Raw genomic sequence first — 24,862 nt, 5'->3', positions numbered from 1 at the left:
AATAGCAAATGCTTCAGCATTAAAATATCAAGGACTTATATGCACTTATTCTCCAAGTCGCAGATGATAGTCCAACAAATTATATGTATTAATTGTAACTATCCACACAAACATCAGCAATGATTTTCCAAATACATAGTGGAAATTCGTCAACGTTTCAGTAAGAACTCGTTTGAAGGTACTTTCTGTATACTCAATAATGAGTCAATTCACCCGATTTTCAGATAAGTTAATCTAACCGATATATTTGGCAGGAGTTGGATATACTAATTTTAAGAATTTTACAACATCCTGATCCAAACAGTTGCTTGGGCAATTAAAATTTCAGCAGAACTGTTAACCGCTCCGGGTATCCGTTGCAATTAACAAAGGTTATCCTGTGGGAAACTTCGTCACATGGTACGACCAGAATCATCTGCAGCTTAATGTGAAAAAGACTATGTAGCTAGTATTGGACCTTAGGAGGGCTAAAGCAACGGTGATCCCCCTTTCCATTCAGGGGGTCCGTGTGGACATGGTGGAGGATTACAAATACCTGAGGATACGAAAGGACAATAACTGGACTGGTCAAAGAACACTGAGGCTGTCTACAAGAAGGGTCAGAGCCGTCACTACTTCCTGAGGACACTGATGTCCTTTAACATTTGCCGGACTATGCTGAAGATGATCTACGAGGCTGTGGTGGCCATTGCTATCATGTTTGCTGTTGTGTGCTGGGGCAGCAGGCTGAGGGTAGCAGACACCAACAGAAACAACAAACTTATTCAGAAGGCCAGTGGTGTTGTGGCAGTGGAACTGGACTCTCTGACGGTGGTGTCTGAAAAGTGGTTGCTGTCCAAGTTGCATGCTTTCTTGGACAATGACTCCCATTCAGTCCGTAATGTACTGGTTAGGCACAGGAGTACATTCAGCCAGGGACTCGTTCCACCGAGATGTAACACTGAGCGTCATAGGAAGTCATTCCTACCTGTGGCCATCAAACTTTACAACTCCTCCCGCGGAGTGTCAGACATCCTGTGCCAATAGGCTGCTCCTGGACTTAATACCACATGGCATGATTAACTTATTATTTAATTATCTATGGTTTTATATTGCTATATTTCTTCACTATTCTTAGTTGGTGAGGCTGTAACGAAACCCAGATTCCCTCGGGATCAATAAAGTATGTCTGTCTGTCTGTCTGTCTGTCTGTCGGCAAGAAAGGAAAATCAGTCCTTTCTAGATCTAATTACATAATTAAAAATCTAATTAAACATGATTCGAGATCGAATAAAGGGAAAATGCCATGATATTAAATACCTGAACCGACTGGATCAGTGGGAGGTGCGGACTCTGTTGTGAAGAGAATTTTTGAACAAATATTAACAAATTCGTCTTCTTAAGATTTTCTTTCTCAACTGTTTATGGTTACGATGTTTACAAATCAGTTGAATATAACGTGGAAATTGTCCAAGGACACCTACCTGAACAAACAACAAAGACATCTTCCTTATGATCACAGTCATGCTGACCGAGTGGAGAGGAAGGACAACTGGACAGGAAAGATTCACTTCCTTTGCATTTCACTTCGTCCAACCAAAGATCGCCGACGTCCTGGATAATTTTATCCGGCACTCCAGTCAAAAGGGCAGAGCCACAGCCCAACTGCCTGCACGCCACATTGGCATCGGCCAGATCCCAGGAATCATCACATATCGTGCCCCAGATATTATTGAACTCTATCTCCAACCTTCCGGAGCAACTGGTGTTGCCGCCAGAGACGCGCAACGTTGGTTCTAATGCAGAAGAAAACACTGATGTTGCATTAATCATAACTTCGAAATGGAATTTAAAATGATATTGCAACTTGTAGATAAGATTACCTGCTGCATAAACAGTTTGAGATATATTGCGTGTTTCGCAAACCTTTACACTGGACCGGTCCGGTATTTTGGCCTCTGATGAGAAGAGAAAAATTTTGTCTATTTATTTTTAACAACGATGTTTAGAATACAAATCGCCAGATAATGTGTTCCATCTGTTACCTTTACATTCAACACCTGCATGTAAGTTATATTGACAGTCGTGTTTCCCCCAAGGTTTTGCATGACACTGCCAAAGAGTCGACTCGTACGAGAGACATTCTATTCCATCCAACCATATTGGATCAGATCCTTTTCCGTATTTCTGCGAGTAATAGTCAATAGATTCCATGGTTCCGCAGTTCATTTGCTTGCAGATCACATTCGCATCTTTACTATCCAGTTCCTCGGAACAAACTGTTCCCCATCTCCCTTGGTACCGCACTTCCACTCTCCCTTCGCAGCTGTGTTTGCCTTCCACAAGGCGCATCTCTTTGTGTTCTGAGAACAAAGTAGTTAATGCAAACGTACTAATAATATTTTCTTACGGTAGAAAACTTAACTTGTTTGTATAAATAAAAAGACAAGAGATAGATATTTGCGATACCTCAAAACAACTGAAATCGCTAGAAAGTCTCAGAAGGGAGCGTAACATGTGGACAGGTAAGGAAATCAGGGAACAACAGACTACAGTGTGTTAGGAAAGAAGTTGAGAAGCAGGACCTGAAAGGTAGTAATCTCGGGATTACTGCCTGTGCCACGTGACATTGAGATATGAATACAATGAGTTGGAGGACAAATGCGTGGCTGAGGGATTGGAGCAGGGGGCAGGGATTGTGATTTCTGGATCATTGGGACCTCTTTTCGGACTCGTATGACCTGTAACAAACAGGACGGGTTGCCCATAATTTCAAGGAAGACCAATAACCTGGCGGGAAGGTTTGCTAAGGCTCTAGGGGAAAGTTCAAACTAGAAGTGCTAGGGTGAGGGGAACCAAAATGAAGAGACTGAGTAAGAGGAGGTTAGCTCAGGAATAGAGAAAGCTTGTAGACAGTGCAAAAGCGAGGATAGGCAGCTGATAGAGAAGGAACGCGCTCAGATCGAAGGTTTGAGATGCGTCTATTTTAACGCAAAGGGTGTTGTGAAAAATGCCGATGAGCTTAGAGCGTGGATCAGTACTTGGAGATATGATATGGTGTTAATTACAGAGACTTGGATGGCTCAAGGACAGTAATGGGTACTTCAAGCACCAGGTTTAGATGTTTCAGAAAGGACAGGGAGGGAGGCAAAAGAGGTGTGGGCGTGGCACTGTTGATCAGATCAGTGTCTCGGTTGCAGAAAAGATGGACACCCTGGAGGGATTGTCTATAGAGTCTCTGTGGGTAGAGGTTAGGAACGGGAAGTGTGAAATAACTTTAGTCGGTGTTTCTTATAGGCCGCCCAATAGTAACAGGAGCATCGAGGAGCAGATAGAGAAACAGATCCTGAAAAGGTGTAATAATAACAGAATTGTTGTGCTGGGAGATTTTAAGTTCCCAGAAATCGATCGGCATCTCCCTGGAGCAAGGGGTTTAAATAGATTGGAGTTCATTAGGTGTTTTCAGGAAAGTTTATTGACACAAGATGTAGAAATTCCTACAAGAGGAGAGGCTGTACTTGATTTGGTATTGGGAAATGTATCTGGTCAGGTGTCAGATCTCTCAGTGGAAGAGCATTTTAGAAATAGTGATCATAATTCTATCTCCTTTACAATAGCATTAGAGTGAGATAGGAACAGATAAGTTGGGAAAGAAAACTTTTAATTGGAGTTAGGAGAATTACGAGACTATCAAGGAGGAAATGGGTAGCCTAAATTGGAAACAGATATTCTCAGGGAAAAGAATGGAAGAAATGTGGCAAACATTCAGGGGATACTTGTGTCGAGTTCTGCACAGGTACGTTCCAATGTGACAGGGAAGTTATGGTAGTGTACAGGAACCGTGGTGTACAAAGGTTATAATAAATCTAGACAAGAAGAAAAGAAAAGCTTACAAAAGTTTCAGAGAGCTAGGTAATGTTAGTGATCTAGAAGATCTCTAACATTACAAGCCAGTTCTCGATCCACAAAGCAATGTCCCGTTGGATCACATGCCTCCTAACATAAGGCTAATAGGAAGGATCTTAAGAAGGAAATTAGGAGAACCAGATGCGGCCATGAGAAGACCTTGATGGGCAGTATTATGGAAAATCCCAAAGCATTCTACCAGTATGTGAAGAGAAAGAGGATAAGACGTGAAAGAATAGGACCTATAAAGTGTGACAGCGGGGACGAATGTATGGAACCTGAAGATATAGCAGAGGTACTTAATGAATACTTTACTTCAGTTTTCACAATGCAAAAGGATCTTGATGATTTTAGTGATGACTTGCAGGAGACTGAAAAGCTTGAGCATCCTGATATTAAGAAAGACGATGTGCTGGAGCTTTTGGAAAGCTTCAAGTTTGATCATTCACCGGGACCGTACTTGATTTACCCCAGGCTTCTGTGCGAAGCGAGGGAGGATATTTCAGAGCCTCTGGCAGTTATCATTGTATCATCAATAAGGAGGGGAGAGGTTGCAGAGGATTGGGGACTCTGGATATTGTCCCTTTATACAGGAATGGGAGTAGGGATAGCCCAGGAATCTATAGGCCAGTCAGTCTTATTTCAGTATTTGGTAATCTGATGGAGAAGATCCTGAGAGGCAGGATTTATGAACATGCCGTTAGGCATAATATGATTCGGGATTGTCAAAAGCAGTTCGTGCCTTACGAGACTGGTTGAATTTTTTGAGGATTTGACTAAACACATTGATGAAGGTAGAGTCGTAGATGCAGTGTATATGGATTTAAGTAAGCCATTTAGTAAGGTACCTTAGTCAAGGCTTATTGACAAAGTAAGAAGGCTTGGAATCCAAGGCGACATTGTTTTGTGGATCTAGAACTAGCTTGCCCTCTGAAGAAAAACAATGGTTGTACACGGGTCATATACTGCATGGAGGACGGGGACCAAATGTTGTGCCTCAGGGATCTGCTCTGGGACCCCTACTCTTTGTAATCTTAATAAATGAACTGGATGAGTAAGTGCTGGGTTCGCTTAGTAAATTTGCAGATGACACAAATGTTGGAGTTGTTATGGGGATGTTATGGATATTATGGATGGCTTTGTGGAGGGCTGTCAGAGAATCCAATAGGACATTGATAGGACGCAAAGCAGGGCTGAGAATTGACAGATGGAGTTCAGTCCGGATAAGTGTGAGGTGCTTCATTTCGGTAGGTCAATATGATGGCGGAATATAGTATCAATGGTAAGACTCTCGGTAGTATGGAGGATCAGAGGTATTCTGGTGTCCGACTGCATAGGACACTCAAAACTGTTATGCAGCTCTGCGATTAAGAAGGCATACGGTGCATTGGCTTTCATCAATCGTGGGATTAAATTTAAGAGTCGCGAGGCAAGGCAACCTATGTAGGACACTAGTCCACGGAGTGCTGTGCACAATTCTGGTCGCATCACTACTGGAAGGACGTGGAAATCATAGAAAGGGTGCTGTGGAGATTTACAAGGATGTTGCCTTGATTGGGGAGCATGCCTTATGAGAATAGGTTGACTGAACTCCGCCTTTTCTACTCGTAGCGACAGAGGATGAGAGGTGACCTGACAGAGGTACAGTGTATAAGATGATGAGAGGGATTGATCGTCTGGATCGTCAAATGCTTTTTTCCCAGGTCTGAAATGGCTACTTGCAGAGGGCATGTCTTTACGTTGCTTGGAAGTAGGTACAAAGGAGATATCAGGGGTAAGTTTTTTTTTACGCAGGCTGGTGAGTGTTTAGAATGGGCTGCCAGCGGAAGTGGTGGAGAGGAAAGGACTGAATATTTTAAGAGACTCCTGTATGGTCACACAGAAATTAGAAAATTAGAGGGCTATGGGTAAAGCCTCGGCAGTTCTACGGTAGTGACATATTCGGCACAGCTTTGTGGGCCGAATTGTGCTGTAGCTAGTCCATGTTGCTAAAAAAAAAAGGTATAATCTAATTAATTACGGAGTTTGGAGGAACGGAAACGTGGGACTGGCAGTACACTTCTGCTGGTCTTCAGGCAAGTTCAGGCACTAAATCTGAGGATGTTTTGTTTGAAAATGGGGAAAAGGTTTTTGTTTATTTTTCCCCTGCTCAGGCATGATGGCGAGAATAAGCGTAGCTGCAAGAAATAAATAGTCGGAAATAAACGGTAAAGGTCCATGCAAAATGTCACAATCAGTGAAAACTTTCAGCCTTTGGAAAGAATTTCTCCTTCAGTGTCCATTCTGCTGACACCCCCCATTAGATTATAGGGCGCTTCCTGATGCAATTGATTGAGAAGCGACCTTGTTGTCTTCTCTATAACCTGTACTCAGTCTTTGCAGTTTACGCAAAGATTATCTTCCACTCTTTCGATTCTCACATATTACATGTACTATTGGCGTCGTTAACAATTTGTCTCCTCTTCACAGCATGATCAGTCTGATCAACATCTGCGAGCAAATGTGCCGTTCTGGTCCCCTAATAATCAAAATGGCTGTTCCGCACCAACTTATTTTTTTATACCCAGTCGCCTCTTACTGCAACAGTATTGTCTGTGTATTAGTGGCGGACGCGTGGAATTCAGCGCCAGTGTCGGTGGTCGAGATAGGTACATGGACCTTAGAAAAATATAGTATATTTGGTAGGGAAATTGTTGGCAGTTTCTTGAGTAGTTTACATGGTCGGCGCAACAGTGTGGGCCGAAAGGCCTCTAAAGTGCTGTAGATTTCACGGACTGTTTGAACTGCTTCCGTCTGTTAGGCGCTTCAGATCCTTCCAGGCTAAGACTAATAGGCACTGGAGAAGATATTTTCCCTACTGCGGTCACTTTGCTGAACTGTTGACTGCCGGTTAACTGTCGGCTAACTATTACTTGGATTGCGCTACTTGTATGAATAATCTATATTTTCATTTATATTTATCATTATTATTGTTATGAGCAGAGAGTCTGCATCTGCCGGAAGTAAATTCCTTGTATGTGCACACGGTACTTGGCGATTAAAGTCTGATTCTGATTCTGAGATTTCTATGTTTCTATGTTTACGTTTCAATAACACTAATGTGTGCTATAAATCGTTTAACACGTCTCCAAAGTGAAGACTCCAATACCACATTGCAGAAAATCGGCATAGTGGAATTACGCTTACCGGAACACTCCAGTATTACATCTTCTTTATGGCTGCAGTCATGATGGCCCCACAGCGCCGAAGGACATTTCCAGAGATACGGTTCATTACCCGAACATCTCACTTCATCCAACCAAATTTCTCCAGTGCTTCGTCCACAGTTCGGAACTTTTATTTTCTCCAAAGCATAACCACAACTTAGTTGCCTACATACCACGTTAGCATTAACCAGATCCCAGGAGTCATCACAGACTGTTCCCCAGGATCCATTGTAATAAACCTCCAGTCTTCCAGCACATGCATCTTCACTTCCGAATAGCCTTAACTGCATGTGGTCTGTTGAACAAAAACATTCAAGGTTACTCATTGCATTACAAATTGAGCTCATCATCTCGTTTTCATTTATGAAACTTCTTCTGATATTAAGGTTTGAAAATAATTGTGCAATCATTTCACAGCATGTTGGAAGTTGAAGTTGCTGAAGTATAACCTCAAAACCAAAAGACTGTAAGAATTTAGTAAGGCTGCAGCGCGGATTTGATCATTCGACTGCACTGGGCGCCCAGTCACTGGTTTATGTCTGAACCAGGTTATGGCACCTCACATTTACACCCTGCATAGAACGTTGGGCATTCAATGTCCCAGGTGGTGCTTCTCTTTCACCATTGTACCGCATGTAGTACCATAGATCAAACATGGTGGCAGGAATTTGCCACTTTACTCTGCCAGAGGAGGGTGGGGGGTGGCTGGCGGTATTTCTTCTAATCTGGCATTTTCACTGTCTAAAGCATGGTCGATATCAGAGTGGTTCCCTGTAATTTGAAGGATGTGTTCCTCTTCCAAAGCAGTGGAAAGTGCTTTGGACCATATCGCTGGGAGGAGAGAATATTACCACTGTACCTCCTGCCCAAGATCTACGGCTGACCAATCACAATATCAAGTATGGGGTGATCCAATTAGTCACATTCTGCCAGGAACTGATAAGGAACTGATGTTCATGGACTCATGTCTTACTCTGCATGATGTTTTCAGATATGCAGGAATTCAATCAGTCTAAAACAGAACTACATCATTTTTAGATACAGATGCATCATTGTTATCTGTATTTTCAGCGAAGTTAAGTGAGTGCTTCATTAATCGTGCAGATAGGGCTCCGGTGTAAAATCTACTGAATAATGAATAATAGATTTTGCCAATGAATATAATTCATATCAAACAGCAGATCAAAGACCATCGTGGAAATTTAGTGTTGGAAATTATCCGTAGGATAGACAAAAGCAAAAGCAGATCCTCATAATTCTTGAGAAAAACAAATTACAGGGAACTGATTGTTGCTTTTGATGAACAAACACATCGCTAGCTCTTTTGGCTGCCTCTTCCTTTGCTTTTTTTTTCCTTTCCCAGCGACGAGTGTACACAACTGCTGTGACTTTCCAGGGACGTTTGTGTCTTGCCAGCCATTTACATGCATACCTCATTAAGATGGAGTTTCAAATATTGTTTAAATTAACCTATATTTCAAATGCTGCAAGAAGCTGTTTTAAGTGTAAATATTAACTTCCATTCCTTGTGTTCAGACCAGAAAATGTCAAGATTTCACAATACATTTGATGATTTTGTTGTTGTTGTTTTCCCCAGTTAATAAAAACTTCTGTGTTCTTACTGCTACTACCGCCATCTCAAAATTTGACCGTTATCTAGTATCCAAATACTATATATAATAATTTGGGGTGAACATCAATAGCGTTTACATTTTCTGAGGTTAATTAGCAGTTTGTCTACTTGGTTCTCAATTGATTGCTTGCTTTTGCTATGGCATCGTAAGCAACTCTGTCATGGAGAAACCCAACCTCCAACATGGATTAAAAACAGTGCTACGAAAATGTGAAAATAAACCAGAAGGACCTCATCCCTTGTAGAAGGAGGATCTTTGCTAAAGCGACGGATTAAGTCTAACCTAACAGCTCCATTTCATCATATCATCATAATGAAGATGTGCTTTTTGGGTATGTATGAAAACGGTGGTAACACTTGGTATTCGAATTAGTTTTGATCTATTTTTTTTCTGAACGGGACATTCACTGACAGTTCAGCTTCTCCATCAGTACTCCATTTTGGAAATCACTGTAATATATCACCCAATTATCGTCGCATGACTGCAAAATCGCATTACAGTAAATATTTGAGTACAAAACGTATATCTGTGCAACATAAATACGAAATAATTGAACTCCGTGCAGTACTGTTAATAAACATCTGTCTGGATGAGCAAATTATATCATGACTTATTTCATTGTAAAGCAGTAGTGCACGCAAGCGCATACAAGAAAAATCTCTGAGAATTTCGCTCGACGTGAATCTAATGGCAATTATCGGATAAACACTGAAAATTCGGAGCGTCACAATTGACCCATGTTTTGATCCTCTAGACATAAGTCATTTACCGTGAAATAAGGCCAGACATCAGCCGCTTAACTTTTCTCTTTCGTTGCTCTTTTCTTGGCAAATTTTGCACCTGCAGCATCAGGCTGAAATATCCGAAGTTTTCTCGATAATCCGAAAACTGCATTCCCCATGAACGTCAAGGTGATCAAAATTCCGTCCTCCTTAACCCGGAAGAAATACCTGCCACTTCTGGTAATTTCTCAAAGAGCCGCTCTCTATTCTCTCTTTCTCCATTCTCCGTTCCCCGTTCTCCATCCCCTCTGATACCTTCTCATTTGCCAGTCATCATCACCGACTGATGCCCGTCCTACTGTCATTGTTTCCACAGTCCACTACCACACACACACACACACACACAAACACACACACACACACACACACACACACACACACACACACACACACACACACACACACACACTAGTGAGTATTGGAGAATATGTATTAGAGGAGTTGTCTACCCGATAAGAGAAATGCTCTGAGATATAATGTTTTTCTTTGATGAATATACAAATAGATGTACTCTCATCGCAGTCCATTCACTGTTGTTTGTCTGCAGTAAAGCAGACATCTGTTTACGAGGGTATAAACGCACATCTATTGACTGTGGTAAAGCGCACGCAATTAAAGACGGATAGTTTCACAGCCAAACTAATGTAGTTTCTGCGCGCTATGGTATCACTGCTGCGCTGCCACCTACTGATATTTTTTCCATAGATTGCGTTTTAAATGCTGTAACCAGCATCCCTTGAACAAAATGATATTTTCATTGTAAGCGAGTGTATGTTAAATACATAAAACAGAGCACACCAGATTCACTGAAAAACCTCATAATGAGAGTTCAGACTGAGAGTTTCCTATATAGATAGATAGATAGATAAATATATATATATATATACACACATATGAAACTGCATTCTCGTAACTATACAGCCTGCAAAATGGGGTTTCACCCTTCCAAGTCTGTACTTGTCCTCTGATATCTATAAATGCTGTAGAGTATGTGGAGCGTGGTACTGGGAGGCGCTGTGTGTACGTGGCGTATGCGGTGCTGTGGTCGGGGTTCATTGTAGTATAAAATAGAAACACTTCAATTAGGAAATTTGCACCGATCTGGCTAGATACCGATCCGTATGCCTGAATGGTTCCGAATTTCTTGATGCATTATTAATGGCCACACCAGTTTACAAATTATTATTGGCACATTTTTGAAAATTTTCACCTGAACACCGGACACCAACGACCGTGACGTTAGCAGGAGACCTTTGCAACAAAGAAGTTTTGCAGTTTCGTAGATGCGTCTCATTTCCTTCACATCGACCTTCGATCACCAACATGGGCCTTGCAGTTTCTCTGTACCTTGAGGAGGTGTAGACGGATGTGGCGAAGCCGCAGCGCAGTTCTCTGCAGACAACATTTGCATCATTGAGGTTCCAAATTTTATCCTGCACTCTATGCCAGGTGCCATTATCATAAACTTCCAATCGGCCATCGCAGCGGCCTCCTCCATCGCTCAGTCTCAGAGACCACTTTTCAGCTACGATATCGAAGGAGTTAGATAAAACAGTTATTATCAATCGACAGTATTCAACATATTTTTTTCAGATTTTACATCGGAGTTTGTTTTATACACAAATTTCCCCACGTGTGACTTAGCTTGCTAGCAACATCAGTAAAGTTTGTCCATTTGAGCTATAAAAATGCTTTCTGCACTTCATCTCCGGAACTGGAAATATGCAGTATTCTGTTTTAACTTTGGACATATTGATAACTACTGAATGTGTTATGTATTCTGATCCCCCCTCAAAGCTACTTTGTTGGCACTGATCTGTTTCATAAATCTCTTTAGTTTGTTCCCGAACATTAAATACAAGCATCCCAGGAGCGCTTTTCTGCTTCTCTTTACGAGACGTGAGGGGGAGGAACTCGCACACACAAAACATAATAGGACTGTTTTTCTTTCCCTGTTGGAGTGAAGCAGACCAAGCTGGGAATTCATCGAGGTGTACAAAATGTTAAGAGCCTTATGTCGTGTGGATAGAGATAGACTTTTCCTGAAGGTCAAAGCGGAGATTACATACAGGATTAACCTTACGGCGAATCGAGGAAAGAAAAGGGAAGATATCAGAGCTGAGCTTTTCTTACGCAGAGAGTCGAGTAGTGTGCACGGAACGGCCTGCTACTACTGCAGATAGAGGGAGATACAGTAGGGACATTGATGATAGAAAAATAATGAATGATTGTGCAGTCGGGAAGGATTGGACTGATAGTACAGTAGGTTAATGTGGTCGGCAAAACATGATGCGCTGAAGGAATAGTGTTTTGCTGTGATATTCTATGTTCTAAGTAACAATGCCAGACTCTGCTCGTCCAGAGCGAATTGTAATCGGGTCCTTTATTTCTTAATGTCCTTTGTCAGCTCATTAATAAAATCTATATCCCAGGTAGTCTCTGCATAGATAATATATTCCTATATTTGTGTAATTTTACATTGTGCCAAAAACTACTAAACTAATAAATATATTGTCTTCTACACAATTAGACTCCAACTTCAAATATCATTCACTCTATTCTGAAGCACTGTCTATTTCCAATAAATCTAAAATGGATTCATGGCCTGTGTTTGTAAAATTGAGCTGTACCAATCGTCTTAATCTTAAACAGACGTGATCACAACTAAAAAACAAAATCGTTAAATTATTTAAAACATCACCTTTGTGAAATTTTCTACGACCAATTAGTAGTTTCTTTCTGTCCGACATTCATTGTGACTCACCAGAGCAGATGAGACCAGCGTCATTCCAATGTGAACAGTTAACCTGACCCCAGGCTGAGACTGGACAATCAGTTAATCGGGTCTCGTTCCCCAGACAACGGTAGTCATCCTTCCACAATAGGCCTTTTCCTTCGCTAAAGGTAGCACCTCTAGGAGTTGCATTTACTGCTCCACACTGTAGATGTTCACAAACCACGGCAGCATCTTCCAGGCTAAAGTATTCATCACAAAGTGTCCCCCACTGGCCTCCGTGCAGGACTTCCACACGGCCAGAGCATCTGCTCTTCCCATTAACCAAGCGTGGTCCATTCTTCCCTGTTTTAGTAATAATTGAAGGCAGTTAATTACTCTCAATAAAAACAGATTAAATAATAAAATTGAGAAACTCGTTGATTTTTCAGCTTCCCCACATGGCTACCTGATAACGGTGTCTCTGCGGGAAAATTCATCGAAATGGAACGCACTAAAGGTGCTTACTATGCAGATACGTTCTTCACCTCGTTGAAACAGAAGATTTTGTCTCCAATACATTATGAGATCCTATCGTAAACATGAGAAAATCTATGGATGCTGGAAATCTAAGCAATACACGCAAAATGCTGGAGAAACCCAGCAGGCCAGGCAGCGTCAATGGAAAAGAGTACAGTCCACGTTTCGTGCACACTTCGGGCGGCGTCCCTTCATTGGGACTGGGAAAAAAAGATGACGATTTAGCGTAAGAAAGTGCGGGAAGGATAAACCACAATGTGATAGCAGCAATCAGTAGGGGGAAGCGGTGAAGTAAAGAGCTGGAAATTTGACTGCATACAAATCTGATTACAGAGGACAGAAGCAATGGAAGAAAGCAAAGCGGGAGGATCAGCTGAGAGAGCTGACAGGCAGGCAGGAGGATAAAGTGTGAGATCTTATTGGAAATGGCGAATGGTGAAGTGGAGGGCAGGACATTACCGGAAGTTCGAAAAATTTAATGTTCATGCCATCGTGTTAGGTTGGGGCTACCCAGACAGAACATGAGGGAATGCTCCTCCAACCAGAGTGTGGCTTCATTGCGGCAGCAGGAAGAGGCTCATGGCAGAATGGGAATGGGAAGCAGCATTGAAATGGCTGGCCACTGGGAGACCCCACTTTTTTTTTTGAAAAACGGAGTGTTCCTTCTCGCTGAAAAGGTCTCCTGATCTACGCCGGGTCTTACTGATAAACAGCAGGACACATCGGAAGCGCTGAATACAGTAGATGAAACCAGCATACTCACAGGTGAAGTGGCGCCTCACCGTGACTGACTGTTTGGGATCCTGAATGAGGTGTGGTAGATGTAGGGACAGGTGCTGCACATCTTCCGCTTACAAGGATAATTGCCAGGAGGGAGATCAGTGGGGAGGGAACAACGGGAAAGGGAACCTTTCAAGCCAGGCTGCCATATGGAACCTTATCAATGTCCTTGCTGAAATCCAATGTACAACCTCACCTAACCTTATTTCCACTTTCTGTTAAATGTTTTTTTTTTAAACCTTACAAGTTCTGTTAAACACAATTCACAACACCATTCTGCCTTCTTATCAGATTCTGTTGATAACTAAATGGTAGATAATAGACAATAGACAACAGACAGTAGGTGCAGGATTAGGGCATTCGGCACTTCGAGCCAGCGCCGCCATTCACTATCATTATGGCTGATCATCCACAATCAACACCACTTTCCTGCCTTCTCCTCATATCCTTGACTCCGCTTCCTTTCATAGCTCTATCTAACTCCTTCTTGAAAGCATCCAGAGAATAGGCCTCCACTGCCTTTTGAGGCAGAACATACCACAGATACAAAACTCACTGAGTGAAAATAATTTCCCTCAACTTCATTCTGAATGCCCTACCACCTTATTCTTAAACTGTAGCCTCTGGCTCTGTACTTCCCCCATATCGGGAACATGTTTCCTGCCTCTTGCGTGTCCAATCACTTAATAATCTTATATGTTACAATTAGATACCCTCCCATCCTTCTAAATTCCAGTGTATACAAGCCCAGTCGCCCCAGAGTCTCAACATATAACAGTCCCGACATCCCGGGAATTAACCTCGTGAACCTATGTTTCCCTCGCACATTAGCAGGAATATCCTTCCTCAAATTTGGAGACTAATACTGCACACAACACTCCAGAAGGACCTCTTTGCTCCTATACTCAATTCACCTTGTTCTGAAGGCCAACATGCCATTAGCTGTCCTCACTGCCTGCTGTACCTGCATGCCTACTTCCGTTCCTGATGAACGAGGACACCTAGATATCGTTGTACTTCCCCTTTTCCTAACTTGACACCATTCAGATAGTAATCTCCCTTCCTGTTCTTGACACTAAGGTGGATAACCTCACATTTATCCACATTAAACTGCATCTGCTAAGCATCTGCACACTCACCCAACCTGTCCAAGTCAATCTGCATTATCATAGCATCCACCTCACATTTCCACTGCCACCCAGCTTTGTGTCATCTGCAAATTTGCTAATGTTACTTTTAATCCCTTCATTTAAATCATTAATGTTTATTATAAATAGCTGCTGTCCCTGAACCAAGCATTGCGGTATCCCACTAGTCATTGCATGCCATTCTGAAAGGGACTCGTTAATGCCTACAATTTGTTTCCTATCTGCCAACCAATTTTCTACCCATGTCAGTATCCAACCCCCAATATCATGTGCTCTAATTTGGCCCACTAATCTCCCATGTGGGGCCTTATCAAAGGCCCTCTGAAAGTCCAGGTACATTATGTCCATTGGCTCTCCCTCGTCCATTTTCATAGATATATCCTCAAAAACTTCCAGAAGATTAGTCAAGCATGATTTCCCCTTCGTAAACCCATGTTGACTCGGACCGATCCTGTTACTGCTATCCAAATGTACCGCTATTTCATCTTTTATAATTGACTCCAGCATCTTCCCCTCCACTGATGTCAGGATAACAGGTCCATAATTCCCTGTTTTCTCTCTCATTCCTATATTAAAAAGTGAGATAACTTTAGCCAAACTGCAATCCACAGGAACAGATACTGAATCTATAGAAAATTGGAAAATTATTACCAATACGTCCACGATTTCTGGAGCCACCTCTTGAAGTACTCTGGGATGCAGACGATCCGGCCGTTGGGATTTGTCAGCCTTTAGTCCATGAGTCTACCCAACACAATTTTCTACCTAATGTGAATTCCCTTCAATTCCTCCGTTACCCTAGGTTATCTAGCCAATGCAACATCTGGGTGATTATTTGTGTCTTCCCTTGTGAAGACAGTTCCAAAGTACATGTTCAATTTGCCTGCCATTTCCTCGTTCCCCATAATGAATTCACCCGTTTCTGTCTTCGAGGGCCCAACTTTGATCTTAACTATTTGTTTTTCCTCTTCACATACCTAAAGAAGTTTTGACTATCCTGCTTTCTATTCTTGATAGCTTACCTTCGTTCCTCATTTTTTCTCCCCGTATTGCGATTTTAGTTATCATCTGTTACTCTTTAAAAGTTTCCCAATCCCCTGGCTTCCAATTCATCTTTGTTATTTTATACTTCCCTTCCTTTATTTTAATATCATACTTGATTTTCCTTGTCAGCCACGGTTGCCCCTCATTCCCCTAATAATCTTTCTTCCTCTTCAGAATGAATTGATCCTACACCTTCTGTATTGTTTCCAGAAATACCTGCCATTGTTGCCCCACTGTCATCCCTGCTAGGGTATCTTTCCAGTCAACTTTGGCCAGCTGTTCCTACATGGCTCCACAGTCCCCTTTGTTCAACTGTAATACATTCACTTCCGATTTTCCCTTCTCCTTCTCAAATGTAGAATAAAACTCATCATATTATGGTCACTACCTCGAGTTCCCTTATCAAATCCGATTTAGTACAGAACAATAAATCCAGAATTGCCTTCTTCCTGGTAGGTTCCAGTACAAGCTGCTCTAGAATCCATCTCGGAGGCACTCCACAAACTCCCTTCCATTGGCACCAATACCAACCCGATTTTCCCGTCTACCTGCATGCTGAAATCCCCCATTAACAACCGCAGCATTACCTTTGCGACATGCCAATTTTAACTCTTGTTTCAACTTGCATCCTATATCCAGGCTACAGTTTGATATATAACTCCAATGATGGTCTTTTTGCCCTGACAATTTCTCAATTCTGTCCATACTGACTCTACATCTCTGTTTCACCCTTCGCAAGGGACTGAATTTCATTCCATACTCACAGAGCAGCCCCAACCTCTTTGCCCACATGTCTGTCCTTTCTATAGAATGCCCACCCCTGAATATTTTCCCAGTCCTGGTCCTCTTACAGCCATGTCTCTGTTATTCCTACAAAATCATACTTGCCAAGTTCCAACTGATCCTCAAGCTCATCCACATTTTTCTTACACATCCTGTATTCACGTAGAATACTTTTAATCCATTACTCCCCTCAACTTTCACTTCGTGTCCTATTGCACTTTGCCATACTCTGTGATCCCTTCCTGAGCTTTTTGCTCGCTAATTCTGTTGTCTTTCTGTACTTTTCTTATTCTGTCTTTCCCTTTATCTTCATCCTTATATTTCCAGTTCGTCTCCCACACCCCCCCCCCACGGCCCCACTACTTAGTTTAAACACACCAGAGTAGCAGTGGCAAACCTGCCTGCCTGCCAGAATGCTGTTCTCTAGCCTGCAGATCCTGGCCATTAAAGTATCTTCCAGTAACTTCTCCAAGTCTGAACTTCCCCACCTCTACCTCTGAGGCTTAATGGCCTGTTCTATGAAAATAATTCCCAGATTTAAAGGCTTATTGTATGAAGAGTTTTTGATGATTCTGGGCCTGTGCTCACTCTAATTCTGAAGAATAAGCGTTGACCCAAATGCAACCGATATTGAACATTCTCGATAGAGTCGATGTAGAGAGGTGTGATAGTCAAAGACCAGAAGTCAATGCGTTAGCATAGAGGGTTGTCTTTTTAGAACGAAGATGAAAGAGAATTTATTTAGCTAGAGAGCGGGCTTCGTTGCTTCATCCTGCTGTGGAGTTCAACTCTTAGGGTATAATTAAGTTAGGGCTTGACAGATTCTTCACGGGTCAGAGCATGAAGGGATATGGGGAGAAAGCAGGGGTTTAGGTTAGGGCTAAAAAGGAAAATTGTTCAGACATGATCAAATGAGAAAGCAGATTCGATGGACTGAATGGCCTATTTCTGTTCCTTTATCTACTAGTTTCGACTTATATTTTCGCAAAGGCGTTATTAATATTCCCCGGCCTGATCGTAATTTGCAGGGAATTCATAAGGCGTTTTGTGTTCCATTAATGACAATGTTGTTGGTTTCTCATTTTTTGCATCTATGCATGATCAATGCGGACATGTGTTCTGCTCGGTTCTACAGCGGGAAACTCCGATGGTAATGGTACACAGGGTTTCGACCTAACAGCATTCCTCACTAATGCAGTAGATTGATGCTTGGAAATGACGCGACCCAAACAAGGTCTTCAATTTTTGACACTTTTCTGAATAACCTATCTTTCTCGGTTCTTTTTCCAAGAAAGGTGTAACGTCTTCAATATTGTCCAAGCATCTAGATATTAACTATTAACTAGTAAATTATTTTTACTCGATTGTCGCAGTAGTGATGAAAGGCAACGGTTTGGTTGTTAAATGGCTTTTTCTCAAAAGAGTAACGCAAGTTTCTGGAGGAACTCTGCCGTCCAGCCAGCATCTATGGAAAAAGAGTAAACATGCGACGTTCCCGGTCATGAACCAACGTGTATTTTTGTGCGCATTCGCTTGATTCACTGAATCCGCGGATTATATCTTCTTTGGACTTCCGCGTTTAATCTGTTTCATATCTGTTGTCAACAATTTGTGAGAGTTTGGAATATTTAGTTTAATTTGAACTATTTTATTGTTTTCTTTCATTCTAATTTGAATTCAATAGTCGTGAGTTAATGTTAAATCAATACAAGACAGTTAGGCCCCACTTGGAGTATTGTGTTCAGTTCAGGTCACATAATTGAACATAGCACATAGAAGGCCTACAGCACAATCCAGCCTCTTCACCTCACTTAGCTGTGCCGAGCATGTCCTTACTTTAAAAATTGTCCACAGTAACCATCGCCCTCTATTTTTCTAATCTCCATATACCTACCCAGGAGTCTCTTAAAAGACCCTATTGTATCCGCCTCCACCACTGTCGCCGTCAGCCCAATCCATGCACTCACCACTTTCTGCGTAAAATGCTGAGAACTGACATCTCTGTACCAACCTCAAAGCACCTCAACACTGTCCCCTCTCGTGTTAGCCATTTCAGCCCCGGGAAAAAGCCTCTGACTATCCACACGATCAATGCCTCTCATCATTGTATACACGCTATATTTTGCAGGGAGTATGTGGCTGCAATAGAGAGAGGGCAGAGGAGATTTGCAAGGATGCTGCCTTGATTGGAGAACATGTCTTATGAGAATAGGTTGAATGAACTTATCGATTTCTCATTGGAGCGACCGAGGATAAGAGGTGACCTGACAGAGGTGTATAAGACGATGAAAGGCATTGATCGTGTGGATAGCCAGGCTTTTTCTCCCAGGGCTGAAATGGGTAGCACGAAGTGGCATGGATTTAAGGTGCTTGGAAGTGGTCCTAGAGGATATCAGAGGGAGTATTTTCACACAGAGCGCGCCGGATGAAGTGGAATGCACTATGGGGATACAAAAAAAGTCTTTTAAGAGATTCTCAAATGGATCCATAGAGGTCAGAAAAACAGAGGGCTATGCGTTAAGAGCACTCTAGGCAGATTATAGAATCGGTATACATGGTCGGTATAACATTGCAGGTCGAAGGGTATTCAATTGCTGTAGATTTTTATGTTTATCTGCTGTTACGATATGCCTTCTGATTTCACTTGAATGATGTTTTCTGAAAATATCGCCATTTGCTTCCCGTTCAATTTCAGAGTGCTGCCTGAACAACCTATTTGTCGTACTGGGGTGTTGTCTCAGGACCCAAATGCAGGACGCAGACACTGCAGTTCTAGGAACAGGGCAGGACGTGGGACTCGGAAGAAGGAGCCTGGGGTGGGCTCCGAGCCCGAGACAGGACAAGGACCTAGAACCTGCGTCTTGCCTCGGGCTCGGACACACAAACCCAGGCGAAGACGTGACGAGGCTTGGCTAGAGACCTGGGGTCTTGAGGCTTGACTTGAGGCTTGAGGCTGGGTTCAAGGCTTGGCTTGAGCTTGGAGGCAGACTAGGACTGTACATAAACATAGAGACAGAACTTCTCCTTCGACAAGCCAGGACCCATCTTTAACAAGACAATAACATGAGACTGGAGAGGACATAGACATAGAGCCGGGACTTCTCCTTCGACAAGCCTGGACTGAACTTTCACTCCACACAAATGCAGGGCATGACCGTCCGTCGGGTAACGGCAGAACGGCCTGACTTATCAAACGGAGGTGAGGACAAAGCAAGACAGATTTCCCCCGCAGGGCAACAGCAGAGTGGCCTGACTTATCCCAAAGGGCGAGGACAGGAAGACACAAACACCGAAGTACGACAGGCAGTTCCATCTCTGCATCGGGTCTGCTCCGAGTAGCAGTTACGGCCAGCAATCTTGGCTGGCTACGGAAATAACCGGATCGCTACCTAGCTAGGAGTGGCCCAGCTACCCCGGGAAACGGCCGAATCCATACCGCAATGACAGCACGGTCTACTGACAGCAAGACTCCAAGAAGCAAGGGTTCTCCAACGCAGCCTAAAGATGGCAAGTGGCCATACCAGCCTTTCGCCAGCCATTTGCTCCATAAGAATCTAGCCAGGGATGATTGACAAGACGACTCCCCAACTACACACAATCCGAGGACCACTTATATTCCCAGCCAATGAGATGAGCAACCGGTGTTTATGGTTTAGTCCAACCAAAACAAGGGACAGCCAGATCACCTGGAGCCCGGAGCCCGCGGACCCAGGACTGGACCACTACACTACTTCCTTACAAACCTATAAAATAACAACATACTTTTGAGTACTTATCTTCATTTATTTTATTTGCATTCCTTTCTAAACGTTATACCGCCTGTAGTATGTTCTACCGTCTCGTTCGTCCTTAAGATCCGCTGGTTAATTTCCCTCTTCCGTGGTCCAATATTCCTTTTGTGCGTAGTAACATAGCTAAGTAAACCGGTGAATAATGCCCAAGTACTTTGTTAATATGCTAACTCATTGCTCAATACCATCGTAACTTACCAAACTATTAGTCAAGTTTTGATAGGAGATTCTTTTCTTCATCGCTTCGAAAGTTTCCAATTACAGGTATTCTAAATTTCCTCCTTCAGAACCCTACATTGAACTCAGTCATTATGTTGCTTTCTGGTAAATATTCAATTATCTCCCCCCCCCCCACTTTATTGTCGGTCAATTTTACATCAAAATAATATCGAATGATACTGCACCAATGCAATTTATGAAACATTATTTGGACGAGTTATTGATAAGTGAACTCTGTCTTCAAAATACAATCAGGGTTTAATATTGATTTATTTTTTTCTGTAACTCGACACTCAACAGAACAGGTCAGACTGACATCATTTTTGTTGTTGCAATGATGATGAGTCTTTAAATAATATGGACAGTCGCATAGGCTCGACTCATTACCTTGACATGCAAGGGTTTTGTTCCATACAGGGTCTTCTCCCTCTCCAAAATAAGATCCCCTCAGCACAGAAACCAAATATTTCCTGTTCAGGGACCTGTTCCTGTGTGTGTCAAATCACATAAATGTATCTGGCTCTGTTGTTTTACACAGGCTGAAAGTGCATTATGCACAACTTTGTCTGTGTAAAGCCATTATCTCCCGGCCCTTTTAGCCGGCAGAATTCGACAATCGGCATGCAATCTATTTGTAGAATACTCATCCTTGGAGAAATACTGTGACATAATGCCCTGTACTGCAATGTTATTATCCTCAATACCGTAAGCTCTCAGTCATCTTTTGTTAATATCATCGAATCTTGTCGAAAGTTTATTTTAATTAAAGCTGTCTAGTTCTGGGAGCCTGTAACTGATTATTCCCAACCCTTATTTGCATTCTTTTCAGTTTGAGAAAAGTTGCCCCATGTTCATATTTTCATATCAAAGCAATATCGAACGATACTGTATTGAGACAATGAATTCCTGAAGAGGAAGAATTATTGATAACTGATTTCTGCCTTCAAATTGCAAGCAAAGCTTAATATTGATTAGTTCAGTAACCGGTTACTCACCAGAACATTTCAGACTGACATCCTTCTTGTGGTTGCAACGATCATTCCTTGAAGAATATGGGCAGTCGCAGAGGCTCGACTCATTACCTTTACATTCAAGGACATTACTCCAAACGGACCCGGTTCCCTCTCCAAAATAAGCTCCCCCCATCACAGAAACAGCGACTCCGCATTGAAGGTGATTGCACACCACGTTGGCATTATTCATATTCCAGTGCAGGTCACACACCGTTCCCCAGGATTCACCAAACTGCAACTCTAGTCTTCCCGAACAGTCGTCATTTCCGGACACCAATCTTGCAGTTCTGTGACCTGATAAAGATGTGAACAGAAAACATGGGAAAGAAAATTATAACAATGTACAGTCAAATCATATTAAGTTCAGCATATATCAAGGTCCGAAATCGTTGGGTTACTATTTGTTCTCCGAGGGATATCCTGGCGTCCACCAACAGAATGCACCGTATTTATTCATTTCTGGTGAATTAATTTTTACTGAACATTTTGCACATCCATGTTGGTAGTTAATTTTATGTGCGAACAAAACAGCCGGTAATAATAATGGATCAGAAATATTCTAAAGTCAGAAACAAACCATCTTTAGATCGCCAGGTGCATACTCTATGTTCGTTATTTGGTCCACGTAATCCAAATTCCATAAATAGAGCGTTTTTTCTGTTTACATATAACCATGTAACAACTACAGCACGGAAACAGAACATTTCGGCCCTTCTAGTCCGTGCTGAACGCTTACTCTCACCTAGTCCCACTGACCCGCACTCAGCCCATAACCATCCATTCATTTCCTGTCCATATACATATCCAGTTTTACTTTAAATGACAATACCGAACCTGCCTCTACCACTACCGCTTCTACTGGAAGCTGGTTGCTCGTAACTACCACTTTCAGTAAAGAAATTCCACCTAGTGTTACCCCTAAACTTTTGCCCCCAAATCTCAACTCATGTCCTCTTGTTTGTATCTCCCCTACTCTCATTTGAAAAAGCCTACCCACGTCAACTCTAACCATCCAAAACATAATTTTAAATATTCTATCAAGTCCCCCCTCAAACTTCTACACTTCAAAAAATAAAGGCTTAACGTGTTCAACCTTTCCCTGTAACATAGGTGCTGAAACCAAAATAACGTTCTAGTAAATCTTCTCTGTACTCTCTCTATTTTGTTGACATCTTTCCTGTAATTCGGTGACCAGAACTGTACACAATACTCCAAATTCGGCCTTACCAATGTCTTCTACATTGTTAACATAACATCAAAACTCCTATACTCAATGTTCTGATTTATAAAGGCCAGCATACTTAAAGCTTTCTTCACCACCCTGTCCACATGGCTGCCACTTTCAGGGAACTAGGCACCATTATTCTTAGATCACTCTGTTCTACTGCATTCTTCAATGCCCTACCATTTACCATGCATTTGCGACTTTTGTGTGTGTGTGTGTCATATTGGTTGTCATGGGCGATTATTGTCTCCTTTCTTTTGGTAGGGGTGTGGGAGGGAGAACTGTTTCCGAGCTGTATCAGACTACTAATCAACAGCTGGAAATTCTGGAACCGGGAACATTTTGGCAGCATGAGCATCATCTGTCAGGGAAGAGAAATTCTCGGCATTAAGAGAAAGAACATTAAAAACTGAAAACATGAAGGACAAAATAATTCAAAAGACCGGAGAGGGAACATTTACCGAGGTACTTGTATAGAAAGTGTTTGGTGGGCGATATGAGAGGACTGATTCGGTGACATATTGCGCTAGTAATGAACTGTTGCAAATGCTGGATGCAGGAACATATAAAAATAAACTATAGTGGAACGGAGCGTGACAATCATGATCTGTGGGGAAAGGAATTTCTCGACGTTTCTGGTCCGTATCTGTGCAGTCCTGACGACATCATTTTCTCTCACACCACAAATGTTACTCGACTCTTTCGAATAGTTGAGCTGAGACCGGACTGCATATGCACTTCTTGATAGTACTTAATTAACATCACAGTAGAAGTACGATAACAGAAAATGCAATTCCAACATGACGGGAATAACCCCGACATAAATTGGATTTAGTTCGACATCACAAGGGAAGAATGGTCCGCCCCGCTTATTTGCTATCGGAGTCATCCCGGACGACATCAAACTGGCGGGACCACAGATACAAAAACCTGATACTTACCTTCGCAAATAACGCTGACATCGTATGAATGTGTGTAACTACCGTCAAACCATTCATCGATTGTACACTCATGCAGAGTGGCCTCTCTCCCGCTGCACTTGACTTTGGAATTTAAAGCTGGTCCGGATCCTTGCCCAAAGTGAGCATTGCCCAGGGTTTTCTCCGCGGCGCCGCAGCCCAGCTCCCGACACGCCACAGACGAGGCTTGCTCGTTCCAATTAGTAGTCCGCCAATAATTCAATACGGTCCACCAATTTCCCTTGTAGAGAATTTCTACTCTCCCGGCGCATCGACTGCCACCATTCACCAATCTTAACTTTGAGCTTTCTGAAAAATAACAGAAAATAAAATATCATAAGGCAGCGACGAGTTAAGACTCCTCAAACATTAAAATTATTCATGAACAACGGGATGATCAGCAGGGTGATGAGGCTGTAGCAAACCTGGAATAAGCTGCTTAATATAACAAAAGTAATCAAAGGGCTAGTTAACGTCTGGAGAACAGAGAGTCAGCCGGTCATTCTACGGGAAGAAATGGGTGTCTCCGAGTTAAACAAAATGATCTGCTTCAATGTTCCCTCTAACTTATGTTATAGTTTGCGGACCTAGTATGCTCTAATCAGAGAAGTTTTAAACACCTTTAAAACTGTACACCATTTAAAATATTTAAATGTAAATAAAAAAAAACAGCTCCGCGGCAACAAAGTCAAAGTGCGCGGCCGCGCATTCAGAACTCATAGGGAACATTGACTCCTTTTTACTCCTCGGAGAGCTGCTGATGAAATGTTCTTTCCGTGCCTGCACTATAGTTAGTCCTCATCAATCGGGTAATCGAACTCAAACATTAATGAAGATGTCGCAATTTCATGGAGAAAGAGTCGAACTGAGCATCCACGTGTCGTCAGCTCAGTACTAAATAGATGGACTGAAAAATGGGAGTTTTTTTTCAGGAATTAATAAATTCAGCGGAAGCTCTTTCTCCGCTGACTCCCCTGTGTGAAGTTTCTTGCTTGTCCTCATTCACACTCCGTAACAATAAGTTTCAACAACCCAGACCATCACGCAGTGAAAATTAAGCGAGGTTACCTGACTGTTCGGTCTGACAATCCACTGGACGGCCTGAAATGAGAAATGTACAATTAGATTTCTCTTTGGAGG

The 24,862-nt window shown here is 42.3% G+C and overlaps 1 protein-coding gene across 1 annotated transcript; it reads right to left on the bottom strand.

Moving 5' to 3' along the window:
* Positions 1-1,291: 1,291 nt before the first annotated feature.
* LOC132397351 (scavenger receptor cysteine-rich type 1 protein M130-like) lies at positions 1,292-15,723 on the bottom strand. The gene is made up of 8 exons (XM_059976054.1): positions 15,711-15,723; positions 12,272-12,586; positions 10,718-11,032; positions 7,072-7,386; positions 2,025-2,342; positions 1,863-1,937; positions 1,464-1,775; positions 1,292-1,332 (listed from the first exon to the last, which is right to left on the bottom strand). The coding sequence occupies exons 1-8, from the start codon at positions 15,721-15,723 to the stop codon at positions 1,292-1,294; spliced, it is 1,704 nt and encodes a 567-aa protein (XP_059832037.1).
* Positions 15,724-24,862: the final 9,139 nt, after the last annotated feature.

The sequence above is a fragment of the Hypanus sabinus genome, chromosome 1 (assembly GCF_030144855.1).
Source record: "Hypanus sabinus isolate sHypSab1 chromosome 1, sHypSab1.hap1, whole genome shotgun sequence".
Lineage (NCBI taxonomy): Eukaryota > Metazoa > Chordata > Chondrichthyes > Myliobatiformes > Dasyatidae > Hypanus > Hypanus sabinus.
The sequence above is the reverse complement of the archived record's forward strand: the minus strand, read 5'-3'. Positions and strand labels throughout refer to the sequence as shown.

What these genes read in the sequence shown, in the direction of transcription:
- LOC132397351 (XM_059976054.1), bottom strand. An exon ending in TGCAGGTGTTGAATGTAAAG is followed by an intron (nt 1,938 to 2,024) that starts GTAACAGATGGA and finishes TCTTCTCATCAG; the next exon opens with AGGCCAAAATACCGGACCGG. An exon ending in TCAAACTGTTTATGCAGCAG is followed by an intron (nt 1,776 to 1,862) that starts GTAATCTTATCT and finishes CTTCTGCATTAG; the next exon opens with AACCAACGTTGCGCGTCTCT.